Source organism: Passer domesticus, chromosome 3, assembly GCF_036417665.1.
Source record: "Passer domesticus isolate bPasDom1 chromosome 3, bPasDom1.hap1, whole genome shotgun sequence".
Classification (NCBI taxonomy): Eukaryota; Metazoa; Chordata; class Aves; order Passeriformes; family Passeridae; genus Passer; species Passer domesticus.
This window is the reverse complement of record NC_087476.1, coordinates 85,664,233-85,685,877: the sequence shown is the minus strand read 5'-3', so window position 1 is coordinate 85,685,877 and position 21,645 is coordinate 85,664,233. Positions and strand designations below refer to the sequence as shown.

Here is a 21,645-nt window from a genome sequence, read left to right as displayed (position 1 = left end):
CGGTAAGACACTGTGAGAGCCTCCTCAAAGGTTAATGGCCTACCCTTTTGGATCAGAAAAGCCTGATTTCTTTTTTTTTTTCTTATGACAACTCTAAAAACTACAGACTCTGTAATGTACTCAGTGTTGACAACACTTGACACTGTTAAGTCAGGGATAGAAAGAAAGACTCCAGTCTTCAGGTGGTTCAGAAGGCAAAATAATAATAATTTCTTTTATTAGCAAGAAGTTGCGAGCTGTTATAGTCTCACTTGCTAAGTGGGACCTGATTGGTCTCAAAGTAGAAACATCTCACATGATTGGTGACTATAAATAGCACATTGTGGAGAATGATAACTATAAACAATGGTTACAGAAAGAGAGATAATAATTGTTTGAATTCTTTTGTCTAAGATTCCCAGGCTCAGCCTGGGAGAAATTGTCTCTGTTCTTTCTTCGACTGAACTGAGAATATCCACAAACACTGAAGTCGAGCCTGTCAGATCAAGTCTTGTACAATTTATATAATGTACACAGATCATTATTAGTCAGCTGAGAGTTAGGGTATTCTTGTGCACAGATAATAGATATTGCTGAGCTACCTGACGCTTAAAATATTTTCATAAAAGCCAATCTGAAAATCACATATGCTAGTTAAATGTAAAGATTATGGGCTTTTGTTCTTCAGAAAGCATTCATGTCCTTACCTTTCAAAAAAATAGGCTCTCATCATTTTGAAGAAACAGAGGAAGAATAAGCTGTTATTAAGTTGTTATGGTACTGTAAGCTGATTAACTGGGAACTAGGAAAATTCTAGAGCTAGTGAAGTGATAGTTCTTTGTTCTTATTCAAATGATAGGAGTTTTAACCATATACACAAGCAATTTATTTGAAACTTATTTTTCTTAATAGATATTCATTTGAGGATTTCTGAAGCCTCTCTTTCCCCAGAGTGTTAGGTGGTTCTTTTCAGAACAACAGCTGCAGCAAACCTAGTTAAAATAAAGAGCAGGAGCACACAGATCCATATATATGCTTTGAGAGAAACAGGCAGCATATCCAGATTTATATGCTTGCCAGTCCCCTAGGATATCATAATTGTGTTTGTTCTTTTAATAACTTTAGCCTCCAGTGATCAGAATAAAAATTCTATACTGAAGCTAATGCTTCATACTTAGTTTGCCTCACTACCCTGAATTATATAGTAAGCAGACTTAAATAAATGCTGGAGTCCTGGCTCCTTCTTTACAACAGACTCCAGCCACACACACAATAGGTTGCCTGATTTTATTCAGGGTCTCTCTCTTAAAATCTTACTTTGTTTTTACAAAACATTTGGCTCAGCCATTTCTTTAAATGCACAGTTTTCCAAGCCTGCCTTCCAGCATTTAGGGAATTGCAGTCTCCCTGATAGGGAGCAACACATCAAGCTTCCTGACTTGCAAGAGCAGTTGGGTTATTTAGACAATCTTGTTCTTCCTAATTATTATATCTACACTTTATATTTACAACCTCTTTCTAGAAACGTACCCCAAATAACGGAGTTAGTTGAGCAGCTTATTAAGTAGGCATGGCCTTCCAGCAGTTGTCGTGACTACAGCATGCCAGTTGTAATCTAATGATTCCATATGATTTTCTAATTGCTATAAGCAGGCTGCAGATTACCTTGTAATGAAAATAGACTTATAGATTACCAGCATCTATGAGGGGCATTGAGACAAACGGAGATCATAAGCAGCACAGGCTAATGGGACAGTGGTGGGCAGAAAGCCAAACCCCAGTCTCAGTCAGTGCTTAGTCCAGTGTGTCATACAACATAAAGGCTAAAAGTGAGTTGAACATGCTAAATATGCTTCCACTTTCAGTTTCTGACCACCTTGAAAGATTTTTATTTTACATGATCTGACACTATCTTGAACCTTATTTGAGACCAGAGATAACTGCTTTAGGAAGGGCAGAAATTATAGATTCATAAAATTGTTTGGGTTGGAAGGAATTTTTAAAACAATCTAGTTCCACCCCCTGTACCATGGGTAGGGAGACCCTTCCACTAGAGCAGGTTGTTTAGAGCCCCCTCCAACCAGGCCTTGAACACTTCCAGAGATGGGGCATCCACAGCTTCTCTGGGAAACCTGTGCCAGTGCCTCACCACCCAATTCTTACAAAATTATTGGAAGCCTTGCTGGATTAGGCAAGACTACTTGTCTTTGCTACACATGAAATACATAGCTATTTTTTGCCTCCAATAACTCAAAACCATTTTCACAATAAAATTCTGAGCTTGGTTGTTGATAATGCTGGTGGAAAAAGAATATTGATATGGTCCCTGCATCAGTTCCCTGACCACCACCGTATGATGACCCTTTTTTCTTCATCATTACCTATCTTACTGTCCTCCTAAGGACAATAATGCCCCTTTGTTTCTGTATCTCCTCTATCCTTACTTAGCTTTCTTCTGTGGCTCTGCTGTGTGCCGCCTTCCAAACACCTCTATTAAAATATTTTCCTTTCTTCCTTTCCATTCTGATTGATGGACGCCACCCAACCATGATTTGATCCAGTACCAAAACTGTCTTTCTAGAACTGCCTTAAATTCCATGTCTCTGTTATTCCCTGTAAGGTCTCTGACATTATTCCCAGTAATAATGGTATTAGCTGTATTAAAATCAGCTGTATTAAAAGAAAGGTTGTGCCCTCCCTGAGGGCACTGACTGGCCCCACCTGGAAGCCCCACTCACATCCTCTGCCCATGGCCAGGAGCTCCAGGTAGCTCCACCTTGGGCTCCCAGACCATGTCTGGGCTATGCCTGTCTCCAGTCCCATCTTCTGGGTGAACCTTGGACCAATGCTGGACCCATCAGCATATTCTGCTGCTCTGACTGGGTTCATCCCCTGGCTGCTTCTGGGGCTGTTTCTGGACCCCATCACCAGCTCCCAGCTCTGCTGAGGCCTTGTGGGGCTGTGCCCTGGTCAGTAAGAACATAGCCCTAGTTCCCTTCTCTGTTTTCCTTTCTTTTCCTTCTGAAAATCAAGCCACTCAGCCTGTCCGTCCTCAACATATGTGCTATTCTCCATTTTTTGTGTCCTAATTTTCTTCCACATTCTCCCCAGGATATTTTGGCTGCTTTGTTTTTTCTCAAGCTTGAATTTAGCTTTTTATTACACCTTCCTATTTTCCCATTTTTCCCCTTTCAAGTCCAGGTGTCTTTTAAATCCCACCTCAAAACTCCATTTAATTCATTTATTCTTACCAGACCAAGCTGCTTTCTCTTTGAGGATTTTCTCCATGAGGTCTTTGAGTTTTGACAGTAAAATCCACAGACAAGAAAGCATCTTTCCACACTTGGTAGTCTCAGACATAGTCTGCCCTAACCTTGGACTGATTAATTATATTTGCTCCTGGAAAAAGCCAGCTTTTTCATGTCATAATTTTCTGTGAATATGTTGCTGTACCTATAAATAGTGAGCCTTCCATTGATCTGACCTGGCTTATTGTTAAGAAATACTTGCTCCTGCGATGAAAAGAAGCCTCTCTGCTCCTGATTTCTGACTCAAGCCACTTGGTAGCCCACCTGCTGGTTACCAAAGACATATCAATTGTCACACATCAGGCAAGAGTGATCTCCACAGGTAGCTGCAAGTTCCTTCACTGAGATATCACACATGGCTTCACCTAAAGTTCTCTCCCACTCACAAAGCAGGCCTGTCCTCCAAGCATTTAGATCTACTATCATAAAATGTAGCATTTTGTGCCTGATCAGCAACCTGCTGAAACTAGGCATGAATATGGGAATGATAACCCTGTATTGTTTTTATTTTTCACTATCTTAATGGAGAACCTGTATAGATATATGTCCTTGAGCATTTTAAAACTCAGCATATTTCCTATGTCATAGATACAATTTTACACAGCGTACACCACATACATAAGTCTATCTGGAAACTGAGTGAAGACTGAGGTAAAAGAACCGTATCTCATAGAAAAATTGAGCAAACTGTTACTTCTCAAAGTTTCTATATGCAATCCTGGCTGAAACATCTCATCTTTCAGGAGGCAAGGAATGCTCTCTCAGCATTATTAGCATTGTACATGATATGGAAAAAATATAAGAACAAATACTCCAAATTGGAATGAGTTCAGCTTTTTTTTAGTAATCACGTAAACTTAATCTGGTGCCAAAAACCCACATGGTTACACTTACTTTTGAAACCTGGTGTACCCAAATGAGGGAGGAAATTGCTGTTGTGTGATTTATAATGGCAATGAAGAGTTATATTCTTTTTGGTAATGACATTGTGTAATGAATTTTCTCTTTGGGGAGATAGGTTCTGAAGTGTTTTAAACTATCTCATCTACCATTACAAACTCCAGCAAAACTGTGAAATCCTCACGGGAATCAAACTGTATAAAAATCCAGTTATAACTCACAAACTTCGCTGTACTTTGGTTGTGTTTTTTTTGTTGTAGATTCTTCTATGGGAAATTTGCCAGTTTTATAACACACTGGGCCATTTAAAGGGCTTTAGCTGTGTATTACGGCTGCTATGTTTGTGGGCAGCTTTTAGAGTGAAAGGGGAGAAGCAGAACACCACAAGGAAGGAGCACATCTTGCTCATGACCTACAGAAAATGAATGAACTGGGCAGCACAAACTCCCAGTGTACAAATGGGAAGGGCATTACTTAAAACCAGTCTTTGCTTTGGCAGCTGGGAGGGTTAGTGCCACTTCTAGGGCTGGCAGAGGCTGCCTGGAGCTGGTGTCTGTCCCATCCCCTTTGCACAGGTAGCATGTGGTAGCTGAGCTGCAGCAACAGCCACTGTGCTCTCTTTGCCCATGAGAGGAAATGTTTCAGCTTCAGTTTCCTGCAGCCACACTATTTACCAGGTGGATTCCTAACAAACAGCACAACCCAACTGCTGAATTATTTTACATATGCTTGAAAGACCTGGAAGGAAAATAAACATAAACCAAATTACTAATGGGAATTGAGTGATGCATTTTTGAGCACAACAGACTTCATCATTATTTCAAAAAAACCTCTGTGCATTATGATTCTATTAAAAAAAAAGAAGTCAAAAATCTGAGTACTTTCCCACTCTAAATGAGATAATGGGTCTAATTTTCACTCAGTAGAAATATGAATCTGGTTCCCATCTGAGCACCTGTTCATTAGCAATGGTGTACAAATGTGTTAAAGCTCATATTGTGCAGCTTCAGCTTTGCCTGCAAGAAATTCCCTTTTCCCTCTTCCCTATGAATCTACATTGCTGCTTCTGTACAACAGCTATTATTATTATCATTATTATTATTACTATTTTTTCTTTTGGTTTGTGCTTCCAATATTAGGAGGTGCTCTGCTTTTTTTCAGCTTTTTTTAAAAAAACCCAACAAAATCCAAATGAAATTAATGCAGCCACAAGAGGGAGCCTCTGATGTCTTTGTAGAGAAGGAAAAGCTATTGACAGTGACAGAGAAATTAATGAAAATAATTATAGTTGAGAAACTGAATTCCAAGAAGCAGTGACTTTGCCTTAAGACCAAATTCTATTTCAGTGTAAGGTTCTGTGAAAAGATGTAATTTATGGCATAACTGCCTCCTTTCAATATGCAAAGTATTGAGAGGAAGGACAAAAATCTGACTGGGATGAGAACAATCTTGAATAACAATTCCTTAATGTAAAAATGCAGCAACTCTTCAGCCACGGTGAGTAGCAGAAGCAATTCAGGCTACTCAAGAGAGCCATCCCTTTGCAAGGAGATATTAATATATAAATACAGGAGGGGTAGTAGAAGAGTACCAAATTTTGATTATCTAGACACAAACTTTTAAAATGGATTTTGCAAAAGAAAACATGCAGCTTCTTTCTTCTGTGTGAAGTCTGTGTGAACACAGGTTTTACATATGTCACGGCTGCCTTGGCGAGAAGTGGGATGAAACCAGAACTCTCCAGAAAAGACAGCAGAGCTTTCTCAGACATCTTAACATCCTGCATAACCCTATCATGTTCCCTAGACAGCTGACCTTCAAAATGTCAGAAAAATAGCTAATATTAAAAGTACACTTCTACAGAGTAGCATCTGGGCTTTATATTCTGTTCCTGCCATGGCTCTTCAGAAGAAATCTGCCTTAAAGCAAATTTTGCTTAAAGGATAAAAAAAGGATATAGTATGTTTGCAACCAGTATCTTCAACGGTACATTTACTGAAATATTCATCATGTGCTCTAGTCCCTGAACTACTTATGAATTGCTTATGTAATTTTTTAGAAGATACCACATAAAGACTTTTTATGTTGGTATTTCTTAACTATCATCCTTCTAACCAGGAAATTTTGCAGAGGGCTTTTACTTCACAATTACAAAACCTCACGTTTCAGTTTACTTGGTCTGGAACTGTGACACTTCCCTTTCTCTTCTTACTAATGGAGGAAAATACTGCCAGGGAAATACCAGACTGATTTCTCTGATGTATGGTACTTACCATACTCCCTCAAGATGCTTCTCATGCATGCTAGGGGACTCAGTTCTGGACTTTTCTTTCCCGTAACTGACACAAATATGCTTCTGGAACCCACACCAGTAACACTCACCAGTTGAAGCTTTCATTCCCATACCCAAAATAACTCGGCATAGGCAACCCAAGGAGGAACACATTGGGCACAATTAGGCATTTAAAAAATCTTGTCCTAATATTTCCCGGAATCTGAAGCTATTAAGCCAGAGATACAACAGAAATGGAATATTTCATTAAATGCTTCAGCACAAAGTTACAGGGCACTGAAAACAAGGATTCCAACTGAAGCAGTTTTAGCTACAAGCCTCGCAGCCAACTCCACCTTCCCCAACACAGCACAACCCCTCTTGACTACACATCTGTTCATTACACCTAATATAATCTCAGTTATATATGCAACTCCAGCACAAGGCACTTGATAAAAATGTTGATGTCATGGTGATTTTTAAAAACATTTCTATTAACATTCAGCCTTCCCAGCTGGCTGACTGCAGACCATTTCCCAAGATGTTCCAGTTCTTCCCTGCAGAGCTTTCTCATGTATCTTAATAATAATTCACAACATTTCTATTGCCCCTTTTACTTTGATTCCCACTGACATATTCAGCTGTGACTTTCAGAGCAGCAGTAATACAGTTGTAGCTTTGATTGCCTCCTGGACACATCAAGGCAACATTTATCAGGAAAAGAAATATATTTTACTAGATCAATTAAGATAATTATAAAAACCAGATAATCTCGCAGTCACATAAGGCTTTCCTCACAAAGTCTGCTGTATTGTCTCTCCTGCAGTTATGAACTAGAAAATGCCTGCTTAATGGTGTGCAGGCCAGAAGATTGAATTGATTGGGATTATAACCTAACCTCATTACAGGAATTATAATTTTGCAAAGATTTTATAGTTTGAACCAGGGCTAAATCTAATCAAACTAGAAACATATTTTCAAAAGCACTTTTCCTCTCCCTCTCATCATTATACTCTTCACTGACTTCTTTCACCTTTTCATATACATGTGGATCAGTGAGTAACTCTTTATATTTTATGCTGAAAATTAAGAGGCCAAGAAATGCATGCCAGAAAAAAGAAGAGAATGTAGTAAAGCAATCAAGGAGAAAATGAGGTAAAATCACTTTGCAGATCTGTTCCTAGCATTTTCCCTCCCCAGTTTTAGGAACAAGTACAACAAGCAATCACATGCCACCATAAATTAGCCTACCTCTAATAGCATACACACAAAGCCAAAAAACAGTGAACAAACATCACTGAATATAATCTAAAAAGCATAAAAATTATTTTCCTTTTGGCATGGATGCAAGATGCTATGAAGTAGAATAACAGAACCCTTAGTGGAGGGTGATTGCAAATTTCTCCCATTGTCCCAGGAGCATGCTCTGATCCCAAGGAGTTAAATTCCACAATCAAGCATGGTTCAACTTTCACAATCTCATCCAAAGCTGGCACCTCTGGTGAGATCGTGAAAGGTCATGAGGAGACCATGAGGGACACAGACATCTGAGCAACCGGAAAATACATTTTACATGTGTGAGTTCATTTAATTATCTACTTAAATGGCAGAAATCTCTTGTCACTGTTGAACTTAAGGTCACTGAATCATGAGCTTAAAATATTCTTCATCCCTCTGTCCAGATTCAAGGTTTCAAGGCCATTGTGGCTTTTATGTAACCAACTATGAGATGCTGCCAACAAATCAGTTATTTCATTGCTACGCAACTAAAACATTCAGAATCGGACATGGGAAGAAATGGCTCAAAATGCACGTATGGCTGTGAAATCAGTCATTTTGCAACTTCTGAAAATCTTTATTTCTGTGTGGTATGCGCTTGCCATATTTGAGAGATGCTTGATATAATCTGTGCAATGGAGAATTACATCTAGGCCTGATTGCTAGACAACACCTAACTGTAATAGCTAACATATTCCAAAGAGAGCCAGTTCATTTTACCTTCTGCATCTTGTTTTACCAAAGCCGGGAACACTCCTGCTATGCCATCTGCTCCCACCACAGAAGCAGCAACACAAGGACACTGAGGAAGATGAGCTCTGCTTTGGCAGCTTGGTCCTACTTGAGCCAAGACAGCATACAGTCATGTTGTGGGTTCATCAAGCCACCAGTGCAGTGAACTTCCTAATTTCAGCTAAGGATGCTAGCCAGGCTATGCTAAAAACAACTATGTCACTCGTAACAGCAATAACACAGACAGTAACAGCAAACCACAATAGCCTAATGTCTTTATAGTTTTAATTTTCTGTCTTTCCCTTCACTTACATTGCACTATAGATCTTTAACTCTGTATTGAAAGGGTTGCTAAATTGTTATACCCTGAACAAGTGCTCCATTTATCTGGACTAAAGCTACAAGAGATATGAAAGGGGAAAAAGGATAGTTACATGTGGCCAAAATTAAGTATTTCTTAGGCCACATTTCCAGGCTGGAATTAGCCAGGTTCTGGAACATGAGCAAAAATGTCCTCATGTGTCTACACAAACCTTGCTGGATGCCCTTAAAATTCCAAATAGCAGGTCTGAGACCTTCATCTGCTTCTTTGTGTTGTGAGTACACCACAGTCTTTCCACATAAGTTCATGTACTTTGGACACAACTTGCACATTACATTGAGCCATACCATAACTTTACAATGTCTGTATAACAGAGTGTGTCTCCCACACTTCCCGTTTCCCTGACAGGACTGATGGACAAGTCTGACAGGGAGGCTTCCTCTGATGTGTGTCAATATGTGGTATATCACAGAACAGTAGAACTGCTGAGGCTGGAAGGGGCCTTCTGATCATCTAGTCCACAGCCCCAGCTCAACCAGAAGCAGCCAGAGTGGGCTGCCCAGGACTGTGTTCAGGTAAGGCTTTGAAAATCTCCTCAGCTGGAGAATCCACCACCTCTCTGGGAAACCAGTGCTTGGTCACCCTCACAATGAAAAACAGTTTCCAGATGTTCAGAGGAAACCTCCTGTACTTCAGTTTGTGCCTTTTACCTCCTGTGTTGTCACTGGGCACCACTAAAAGTCTGGCTCTGTCTTCTTTGTCCTCCCCATTCAGGTAGTTTTACACATCAGTAAGAGCTTCCCTGAGCTTTTTCTCCTCCAGGCTGGACAGCCTCAGCTCTCCTGACCTCTCCTCACATGAAACAAGCTCCAGTGCTTCTCTCTTCCCAGTGCAGCCCAGGATGCTGGGCTGCCTTTGCTGCAAGGGCACACTGCTGGCTCATGGTCACCTTCTTGTCCACCAGGACCCCAAGCTCCCTTTCTCCCAAGGTGCTTTCTATCTGCCCAGCCCCAAACTGACTAATAAGATTTGGAAGTGTCTGAAAATGCACTCCCCTTTAAAATACGTGCCTGCATAACACCAGACTTGGATGTTGATGCACGAATGGCAAAGAAAAAGGAGATCCTTTAGACTAGAGCAGGCAGTGGAATTTGTTACAGCCAATTGTGAAGTGTTGATGAGTCAAACATGAGATTTAAAGCGGAGTGTTCAGCCTGCAACTACCCTGACTTAAAACATTCCTCTCAGACATTCACACAGGACCAGAACAGACAGTCATAGTCTTCTGCTTTGAAAACATCTCTCTGGTGTAGCGTGATAAGATTCCACTCTCTCCTACACAACAAAAGAAGATAAATACCTGTGAACATCAGTCTTATGCCTCCTATGAAACACAACTCATCTTCAGCCTTCTACATCCGTCATTTCAAACACAGAGATGAAACTATTCACTGGGCTATCCCAACTCCCAGGTCTTTCCAAGGGAAAAGAGAATCCTCGAAAAGGAAAATATTCTACAGAATTTGTTACATTGTGAAAATTGTTTCCAATCAAAGGCAAGTGGTCAGTAGCCTGTTGCACTCTGAAGTGTCTTCTGGATTCTTAATTCAATATCCACATGGCTTCTGTAACTATAAAATCTCTTTCCACAGTTAAAGGCTTCTTCCATGACTTGAAGACATGACCAAAGCACACTACATCTTTCTCTGGATCAACTCTGGATCCTCTGGATCAACTACACTATCCCACTGTACATGGCGGCAGATGGAAGTTACAGAGTTCATAAATAAGAGAGGGAAGAACACATTCCCAATGATCCAATATGCCAGGAGCCAAAATCAAATTGATCTTCCAAGTCACACAGTGAGAAGATTGCACCCTCTCCTGGTGCAACCAGGATCAAGATTCCAAAGACAAGACCTGCAATACAACAGACGCAGTGACAAAGGGTGGCAGAATTCCACCTCTTCTGTTGACATCTCACCTATGGAATATGATTGTGATCTCAAAACTTACTCTTACCAGAATGAAACAAAAGGTTCAGGTCACAATAACTCACAATTCCATAGGAATTTTCTCCATGAGAATAAATGGAAAAAGCATCAATGAAAATTTTGTCACATTGCACTGTTGCTTAATGCACTGCACAGGAAAGGGGGAGTATACATGGTCAGTGTTTCCTTTTCTGACCGTTTTTTTCCACAGAAAGCTTTAGTGTTAGATATCTGCACTTCTTAGATGCACAAGACTTAACAGGTTAAAAATATGAAATCCTAAGTGCATGGTTCATAATATTTCTGCAGCTCTTTCTCAATGCAAAATTCTACTGAATATCAGATTATTTCTTTTGTTGAAAAATGAATGCAGGATTGATTACCTATGGCCTCTGCATCTCAAAGGATTGTACCTAGTACAAGGATAGACTGTAAGCTACAAGTGAGCACACCCTCCATCCAGGAGATTGAGAAGACAGGGATTTAGAAAGTCTTCAAGTATTCAAAACAAGTATCTTGAGTCTTCAGTTTTGAGGATGATTGTAAAGAAATACATCATTTATTTAACATATTTCACAATTTAAATCTTTATAACTCTAGACCCATTATACAAGCAGAACTTTCCAGGGTCTGGAACAGAGAAATCTGAAAGCACGTGTGCATGATTGCTTATAAAACCAAAATGTTGTATAAAACACATACAGGGCATTAAGAAAACTGAGGTGGGAGACCAGCTCCTCTAATTTCTTCAGCCTACACAGACATATGCCCAAAGGATAAAACTATCATATTCTAAATATTCTGCACCATTTTAATTTCTAGGTAATCAGATCTTTTGCCTAGGAAGTCTTCTGACTTGGCACCACCAACACATCCCTGAAAAAAAATCATCTATTCATTTCAAAATTGAATAGAAACACAATTTACTAACAATTACTTCAGCTACTCATTCCTCCAGATTTCAAATATGAAGCCACAGCTTTGCACCCCTGAAACAAACTCACCCTGCAGGGCAGGACGTGGGTTGGATTCTCACCACTATGTCCCAGTGCACCAAGGTGCACAGGGACATCTCAGCTGGTCCTGCATGACAAGTCCCACATGCAGTGGGATCACAGTGGATCAGCCCATTTGGGGCAGACCAGGGACAGGCATTGCCTTCCTTTCATGCAGCAGCTGTTTGTCCTGGCTGTACAAACTTAAGAACAAGACAAATCCAACAGTATGGCAACTGATTCCAAGGGTACCTGGAGGCACAAGCAGTCCCTGGAGAATCCACAAGGTAAGGCCAAAGCAGGGGCAGCATCTCTGAGCAGAAGTGGTGACCACTTCAGAATAGAATGAGTGTCCTCCTGCACATACAGAAGACATATTCATGAATAAGGAGAGATGTTTATCCTGAATAATCAATCTTAGGAACTGTCACCTGCAAGGGTGGAGTGGATAGAAGATTCACGCTTAAATAAATATAACCTGTTTGATTTAAAAAATCACTGCCTTCTGCAAACACTTGGGTATATATTTACATGAAGAACAGAAGAATGAGTAGGCAGAATACAATATTCCACTCCATTCCAGAAGCACATTGCATAAAAATCCCACAAATACAAGCCTGGAGCAATGTCAAGATTATTTCACTGCCTACTAAAAACCTGCAATTTTGCTATTAAGCTTGATGTTTGGACCAATATTCATTAATGGTCTAACACAAAATGAAACCACTCACAGAACACAATCAAGTTCTGGTAGCAAGGGACACATGACCTTACCCAGAGGCCATGACAGAGGCTCTCAATGCAGAGTCAGAAGCTGGATTCAAAAGCAGGGAGACAACATTAAGAGCCACTGATGTTAACAGGGCAAGACAATGCAGACACTGCCATTGTTAAGCAGGCCCCAGGTCTGTGAGTAGTTTTGCAGACAGAGTAAAGCAGAACCAAACAGCATGGCTGAAGGAGTCCTCTCATGGGCTTGGCTAAGGGGATCAGACTGTGTAGTTCCAGTTCTTAACATTTATACATTTAGAAAGCTTTTTGGCTTAGGTCGTTCAACTCATAGTGTGTACAGCATTCATCTATTGACAAACAACCTTTATAACATTTAAGCACAGGAGCACGTCTACTAAAAAAATGTCAGATTTAATATTTTCCTGCTTGCAGCTGACTCATGGTGTGACTTGAACTTTATATTTAAATCCAGTGTGTGTGTGCACAGTGTGTCTCTTGGTATTTGCTTTAGTTTTTCAAATATGTTGTTAAGTGAAAAATGTTCTGCTGTACAAGCCAAAGATGCTGAACACAGTAAGCTACTGTCAGTCTTAAAATACATACTAACTTTTCAACTGTTACATTGCATAAATAGGTATTTAGATAATCTGCTTTTAAAGAGCCTCTATCTAATAGTTCATAATAAATCCTATAGCAAAGTATCATTTTCATGCAAATTTGAACTGAGTGCCTTTTAAAAATATACTCCTTTTGCCTTCTTACAAAGGTAATAAGTTCAGAAACAAAGTGTTACTGAGCTGTGCAGTTTTCAATATACATCAACTTCAATTTAGTGAACATATTGGGTCAGATTCAGCTGTGTCACAAGTACAGAGATGTCAGAACATTCTGCAATTAGTATTTCCTGCCTTTGCACAACACTGAGCAGATGGTCACATTTTAAAGAGATTTCAGTACAGTGGCCATAAGTCCTTCTTCACTAATGGTGCCATATGACTGAAGTGTCTTAGGTCAGGATCTGTTTTCAAAAACGGGACAAAATCACAACTTCCATGGACTTTTACTAGAAATTTGGGATAAATCACATCTGAAAATAAGTCCTTAAATTAAATCAGTGGTCTCCAGTGCTTTTTTTTTTTTTTTACATTAATAACATTTGATCTTGAAATGCCACCTCATGTGTCAGGGCTCAGCCCCAGGCAGCTTTTTCATTAAATGGGAAAATAAATGCTTAGAGGACAAACTCTGGAACCTAAAAGAAATTCAAGCCATCAGTTGTGTAAATAAACTGGAGTCATAATCTAGCCTTCAGACAGACCCAGGGTTCCCCTGCTCAGTTTCTTAAATTACAGACAGGATCAAGTAGGGGAGAAAAGTTCTGCTGTGTAGGCATTAGCCTGCTACAACTGAAGTCTATTGAACAGAAATAACAATTTCTAAATTGGCACTAAGTTAAAGAAAAATGAAAAGTAAGCTAAATTTTATATTTTCAAATGCTTTCAAATGCTCAGTGTATCTCTAAAAGTATGATCCTAAATGGATTATCCATGGGACAATCTATGCAGAGCCAGGAGTTGGACTCCCATGATCCTTGTGGGCCCCTTCCAACTCAGAATATTCTACAATAAGAAATTGTTCCATGAAAATTTGGAAACTGAATTTCTCTACTTAATTGTGACATTTTACTTCTGATGCAGAACTCCTGTGGTCGTGGTCTTCACTGAACCAGGGAACACAGAAAACACAGGGGAGGCCACAGCAGCCTTGTGTGACAACTGGTGCTAAATGTAAGACTTCCAGGGACAGCAGAACAATTCCCTCTCTTCACTGACTCAGCACCACCTTTTCTTTCAACACTGACAGCAATTACTGGTAATTAGTGTCAAGTGGCCTAGGGCTGCGGGACAGACAGATATCCCACAAGAGTATGGTAAGAGAAGGCATCCAGGTGAAAGCAGCTTGAGATTTGGAGCCAACAAGCGCTGACCTACTGAAGGAAGGTGGATCAAGTACAAATCCCTGTCATGCTCAGCCCTCTTGAACATACAACCATTCAATATTAATTTTCCTTTTTTTTTCACAAGCTGGCATTTCAACCCCCTGCTTCTATTTCTGGCTGCATAACTTTGCATCCTGCATTCCCCATGTATTCCTCAAGAACAGGATTCTTGTGTACAACTATATTTTTTCCTACAGCAATGCATAAAGGAGTGGGTGTTCACATATATGTAAAGCATATGTGCGAGCATTCACCCACATTAACATTTTTGAGTTGTCAGTGGCTAGGTCTGTGTGCAAGAAATCATAAGACAGATTGAGACACAACAGGTAATCAAACCATCTGCAAAATTGAATCAATCATGTGCTATCAGCAGAGATTAGCTCACAGAGAGTTGAGTCTTACAACATATTATTGACTTAAAGGCCATGCTGGTAAAGCAAATGGTATAAATTAAGCCATTTCTCACCACAGCATTATATCCTTTAAATGTGTAACAGAGGAGCAAGCAAGCAAAAAACATGGCCGTCCAAAAATGTCAGGTCTGTAATTCAGTGACCACTGCTAAACCAAGGGGACTGGGATTCTTCAGGCAACTCACCTTACACATCTCAGGGATACTATCTGGGGTTTTTTTACCCGTCAGCTCAGGGTTTTTTGCATCCAAATAGCATATTGCAGTTGACATAATTTCTTCTTTCTGAAGAGCAGAGAAAAAAGTCTTCTGAATTGTGCTTCTCTGTCTGCTCAGGGGATCTGAGGAAGCAGGGAGAACAGATGGGCAAAGTAGCATGTGCAAAAGCACCTCTAAACCCAGCAAGTCACTCAACGGAAGATCTAAAAGGGACCCTTCAGCTGTCATTTTCCCAGTGGTATCACATAACATTTTTGGGCCAGGGTTTTTATTTTGTTGGTGGTTTTTTTATAACAGACATTTTAATATATTAAGCTGAAAACGATAATGTCTGTAGGACTTTTGGTATTGACAGCATTCAGTTAGTCCAAGAAACCAACAAGCTCTGTCCACTGGGCCACAAATCCAGGAAAGGGCTATGACTTCAGAACTGCCCAATTCTGCTATACAGAAATCACTACAACAAGCATGGGTAGGGTACAGCTGAGTTCTGTTCATACCATGGCATTTTATTTCCTGCGTCTGGGTAGCTCCTCACAACAAAAAGGAATTACATCCTAGCAGTACTTACCACCCACAGACCCTGACAGATTTAGCAGGACGTACGGTGATTCAGTACACAGAGGGTGGATTAAAAATAGCGATGTTGTGGCTAAGTTGCCTCCACTGTGTCTCTAAACACTGACAGCCTGAAAGCAGCCACTTACAACACTTGAAAACTAGCTGTGCTATTGGAATTGTGTGTCCACACACCAAGTTAATGAAATTTCTCCTGGACATGAAGCCAGCGAGGCCAGAAAAAAGACAATCTGGCCAAAAATCCTGATTGCACAGTTACTGAACAAAACCACTACTTCCTACTCCATGCATTTCAGCTTTAAAAACAAATGAGTCAAGAAGGAGAGTGGAGAGAGCAGCACAGCACAAACTCAGTAGCATCACTGTACCCCAGGATATACTAAAATGGATAGAGAAGTGCTCAAATATACAGAGAGACTGCTCTACTTCCACTGCCTGCAATCAGTATGTTTGTTCTGGGATAAAATAAACACCCATAATCAATACTGAAGGAATGCTGGACTGTGTCTCATATACTTGAGCAACTGATCAAGAAATAATTTATCCCTGTGCAAGTCTTGCCCTTGTAAGTCTGCCAAGGTCAGTGTCACCTTAGGTTAACATCTGTTGGAAGTGCTAGCTAAGTTAAACTGCCTAGAGCAAGCTTTAAACTTACATACCCAACTTCTTTGACAAAATGTCTGTGCCTTACTTTATCTGAATTTGCAATCCCCTGATAATGCTAGGCACATACTTCCCCTGTGCTCCTTATTCTCTGTCCTTATTTCCCTTTTTGGCTCAGCTAAGTCTTCCATATGTAGCAGACCAAGACTTCACTATAAAGAACATACAAGCATCATTCAGTTGACATTCACCATCATATGTCCCTCTTAAGAGATAATTCAAATTAGATTTAAATACTGGTAAGGTGGGTTTTTTTTTTCCATTAAAAGGTTGCGGTATGTGCAGTCTCTTAAAGGGATTTAAATTTTTTTTTTCTTCAACTCAACATAAAACCAGTAATTGCCTGATCAAGTATGCTGCATCACCATTATGAGCCACAGACTAGGACCTAAATCCCACTATTCAGTAATCTGAATGCAGGTTTTTGCTTTGGTCACAGTCTTAGCAAGTGTCCCAAAGGCAGTAGCACCTCTCTGGCCTGCTCTGTACCTTCACATCAGCTCAGGCCCTTTGTTTCATTGAAAGTTTAGGGACTTTAGGCTTATTTCAGTGCTTAAACTAATTCTAAATGAGTTCTTAAACTCCAAAGTCACATCACTGCTTTTTTAAGATGTAAACATGTTTTTTTTCATTCAAATCTGACAGTATCACCACTCACTTTTACTTAGAAATTCAATATTAGAAACTGGAACGGCTTGGATGCAACAGATGATTTTAACAATGAGGTATTCCCCAGGTAAACCTGGCAGGAGCAGAGCCCATGCAGCCTGGCAGGCTTTGCAGCACTCCATGAGATTAGGAGCAAAAGCTTTCAGAAATCACTTTTCCAAACTGAATCTGGATCAGTTATTCCATGGGAAAGTGTGATTTTTCTTTTATTATGCCATACTACAAAATGTCTAACCTCTGAAAATCATTCTTGAAATGTAAAATAATTAGCACTCTGAAGGAAAATTGAGAAAATATTTATACTTTAAGTAGCACAAACTAAATTCACAGACTTCTGTGTTGCTGTTTTAGTTAAATCAGTCACATTTTCTACTTTGGCTGCTTCCAGCAACAATTCAAGTTGCAAAGTCTCTGTCCTGTGCAAGGGCCTGTACAGTACCAGAAGAGCAGAGAGCCGTTCTCTCAAGGAATGAGCCTATTATGAATAGAACCCAAAAAGATGTGTGGCATCTTGCAGAACCTGGTTAAAAAAGAAAGGTGAACATTAACCTCTCAGCAAGATCAGACTGTTCAACAAAAGGCACAGTTGGTATGGAAAGATGAACCTTTCCTCCACTGTCTCCTCTTCAGAGCTAAAAACAATAGTGAATCATGCCAGTAGCAGTTTTGCTATTTAGCTCTACAACTTCAGGTCATTAGGCTTGGATGTACAGAATCATTCCCTTCCTACCACAGATCATATGAACTGATACTAAGGAACACTCAGGACTGGATACTGACCAGCCCTTCCTTTCAAAACAAGATAGCCCCAAGCAAACCAAATGAATACAGTCAAGTTCAATAAGAGAGGCAAGAGTGAAACTACCATTACAACTAGGAAAAAAAGGGAAGTTTTACATAAAGCTCTGAATAATATATCCCTTGACAATTTTCCCCATTTAGCACATCCCTGTCTTGTTTTTCTGACTTTTTTTTTTGTATTTCTGATCAAGGCAAACGGTTTAAAAGTGTGCATGAAGACATTTTTTTAAAAGCTAGTTGATCTAGATGGCAGAGAGACCAGATGATCTGGAGAAGGCTGAATGGGAGCCAAGTTACAAAAAGAGACTAAACATTTTTTTAATTGCCTTGCAGCTTCCCAGAAAATCTCCCAGAAAAGGCACTAGTCCACCTGTTCATTTTATTTTCAGGTAAGTACTTTTAAAAATAAGTCAGAGGAAGAGATAAGTATAGACTGACAAGGATGTAAGGGAGAAAGGAGTGGTCTTCAGACACTGAAAGGAGAGGCTGTACAACAAACCAGAAGGACCAGAATCATCTTGTGTTCTAGAAAAAAACCAGATTTTCCTCATCCCTGCATGTACATTTTGGGGGGGGGGGCATCATTTTAGAACTGTTTCGTGAGTCAAATCTCTTCAACTCATACAAACTCCTCTCATCCCTACCTCCTCCATTCCTGAGGTCAAGTGTAGGAGATAATACAGAGGATCCAGATTTGCTCTTGTAGGAAATTTGGCTGTAGTGCTGGAGACCAGAGTCACCATAACCTGAATGACTGCCTTGGAGCAAGACAGGAAATTCACAGAAGAAATGGAAAGCTAATGAACAGGAAAATCCTTACATCATCCAATCGTTCAGATCAGGGAAAAACTAGCAAACGGATTTCCAAGCTAACAAACAGCAGCCTTGTGTTAACATTCACAGTAAGCTGCCAGTCCCACTGGCTGCTGAAATCCTGTTGCACCTCCCTGCACTGCCTGGAACTTGTACTTCAGAGGAGATTTTATAATAACAGAATCACTTGATGGCAAGGACAGAAAACCTAAGCATATGGAAAATATTTTTTCTAACACTATAAGTATATACGCACTACCAAAGGACTTTTCCCTCTCCAATAAAACAACCAAAGAATTAAACTGATATTAAGTATGGCAAAAAGGGATCATAAACAGCAAATGCTAAGATGACTATACAGCTGCAGCTGGGAGCAGCTGTTCCTTGGGGAAAAAAAAATTATCAGATCAGATTTATAAAATATATAAAAGATCAGATTTATAACTGTTTTCCCTGAAAGTCTGCATTGTTAAATCACAGCTTCAAACAGGTCAGGATGGCAAAAGTCATTAATCATTTACCTGTGATACTAATGCACTGCAGCAAAACCTCCAGTTGACATAATTCTGAGCTACTTTAAATGAGTACCCCCTTACATTTATTAATATTCCAATAACATTGGCATGCTAAAAAAAAGTTCAAAATACTCTTTTTTTCAGTCCTGTAACCTTGGCCTGGCTGACATATGGACTTCCTGAGCACCACAGATCTACCTGCTCTAAGTACGAGGTTTCTCAGACAGCCTTTTGGAAGAAGCAAGAAAACTCTTCCACATGCAGAACCCAGGGTTAAAAAATACACTTATTAGTAGCATGCAAGAAACACACCTCCTAGTACATCAAGGCTACTGCAAAAAGGCATCTTTCACCTTGGTTTTGACAAAATTCCTCTCCCCACAGTGAACATAATTTATCTGATGGATTTCTCTTTGAAATGAGGAATGAAGTCCATCTCTGTAACTTTACTGAATATGAAATAACAATTATATAGAATCTAAATATACCGAACACTTTCCTGCTCTCCATCCCTCACATGAATCCAGTATCACTCTTGTGCCTAAACAGAAGCATTAGAGACAGCACTCATCCATTTTTCAGTGTAAAAAGCAACCTTGTAAATGCTAAGAACCAGCATAAGAACCTTGGAAAGACTGTCAATGAGCGTAGCGTGTTTTTTGGCATTTCATTCCTGGGTTGTGGGGTCTTTTTCCTTAGTTTCTTATTCAGCATATATGTATACATCTCACTATTTATCTTCCTCCCTATCCACCTATCCATAAGATTAACAAGGGGCATGCTAAGTGCATTAGTGTGTGGCTGCATGCAAAGACAGATATGTATCCCTCCTTTATGACCAGATGCCCCTTCCTGCAATTTCTTCCACTGGCATCTCTTACTGCCACTGTGCAGAGGCATGTCCCTTCATGACCTAATTTTCAAGAGATCATAGGCATAATGGAGTTGGACTTCACCTACACACATTGTGCAATTATTCATGTATTTTATCTGGTGAATATTTTCACTAGGATTTCCCCCTTGAACTAAAATATCCTAGCCTCTACAGACCAGTTTAGTCTTGAGAAAATCAGTCCGAGTCTGTACCTTCCTTGTGCTGGTCTCTAAGACAGATGCACTGGATCAGGGCAGCAGTGACAGGTGAGACATGAGCTACCAGCAGGGAAGGACTCTGCTAGACTTGAAAGCTGGATTCTTCCATATGGGCAAACATTTCTCAGTGTCAAAAGAGAAGGGCAAGGCCTGGAACAATAGACTCTCTTGCTGGGACATGAATCCCACAGGGCAGAGTGAGGGGGAGTTTTAAAATGTGGGTACTGTGCTGAAACAGCCATGTCACACCCTCCAGCTCACCCATATAACTCCAGATAAAATTAATCTGGAATTATGTCTGAAGAAAAGAGACTGTATCCTCCATACTTCTTCTCTGGCCCCACAGAAGAACCCCAGGCCTTGGAGAAGAGAACAAGGAGTGCAGAGAAAAGAACATGTGGTGTTATGAGTCAGCAATGGAAAGAACTGCCCAGGATGATTATCTCTAAACTCAAGAAGGGATAGAGTGGGACCCAGGATTGTGGCTGCACTAGCTTAGTGCTCCCCCAGAATGGTTCTGGACTTTTTTTTTTTTGGGGGGGGGGGGGGTCATGGTCCCCTTTCAGAGGAGAGAAGAATGTTCTGCACTTTTACAAGACCAAGACAAATGTCTGTGTATTTTCATTTTTACTATTGCTCATGATAACCCCATTTAATCTTAATTCCTTTAAGCTGGTAATTGCAATCAAAGCTATTTTATAAGTCAAATTTACAGAAGACCAAATTATTTATTGTTTATTTTCAGTTCTAAGTGGATAATTTGTGTTTTCTCTGAGTAAGATGATGTGTACAAAATATCCCTAAAAATGTCAATTAAGTGGAGAGATACAGAAAAATGCCTCTCTCTCATAAGTACCCACTGCTTTCAAAATACAAATCATTCTTACACAAACACAGCAATAGCATGGTAGGCTTCCACAGAGTATTAGAAATACATAAAAAACCTCCACTGTATCTCATGAAGTTCTTACAGCTGAAAGATTTACCCAAGCAGGTAGTGCTGTTGACTTCCATCCACACACCTTGAAGATCACCTCTTGCTAATTCACCTCTTAGTACTGTTCTAAATCTAACTTCCAGTTTAGCCTAACCAAGCAACTCCTCCCCACACACTCTCCAATATCCCCTGCCTTTCCCCCTGCCATTCCTGAATGACACAATCTTCCTGGATACCCACAATTACCAACCATTTCACTGGAAATGGGAATGCAGGCACTAGGGGTGACAGCTGTCAAGCAGCTGCTTATCAAAATTTCAGGTAAAATTGTTTATTTGCAAACACACATGGAAGTCTTAAGCTATTGACTAGCTTTTGTGTGGATCTAATCTATTACCACAGGGCCATTCAGTATATACAACTGTACCCAG

At 40.0% G+C, this 21,645-nt stretch overlaps 1 protein-coding gene and 1 long non-coding RNA gene across 9 annotated transcripts in view; one reads left to right on the top strand and one right to left on the bottom strand.

Annotated features, from left to right (window-relative positions):
• The window catches only part of SUSD4 (sushi domain containing 4), a 74,284-nt gene that overhangs the window by 43,596 nt on the left and 9,043 nt on the right, over positions 1-21,645 (bottom strand). For 6 of the 7 annotated variants that reach the window (XR_010359014.1, XR_010359015.1, XR_010359016.1 and 3 more), the window contains exon 3: positions 12,033-12,137. The exons of the other annotated variant lie outside the window; for it this stretch is intronic. Coding sequence is in view for 3 of the 6 variants with exons in the window: in XM_064414079.1 (XP_064270149.1) it covers positions 12,033-12,137 (105 nt within the window). In the remaining 3 variants the exon portion in view is untranslated. The remainder of the gene's footprint in view (positions 1-12,032; positions 12,138-21,645) is intronic. 7 annotated transcript variants of the gene reach the window in all.
• LOC135297000 (uncharacterized) lies at positions 9,814-20,741 on the top strand. 2 transcript variants are annotated; one of them, XR_010359018.1, is made up of 5 exons: positions 9,814-10,347; positions 10,444-10,960; positions 14,210-14,299; positions 18,191-18,246; positions 19,330-20,741. It is a non-coding gene; the product is annotated as an uncharacterized LOC135297000 (long non-coding RNA). The 2 variants fall into 2 exon arrangements; XR_010359017.1 differs by having other exon boundaries at positions 9,814-10,960.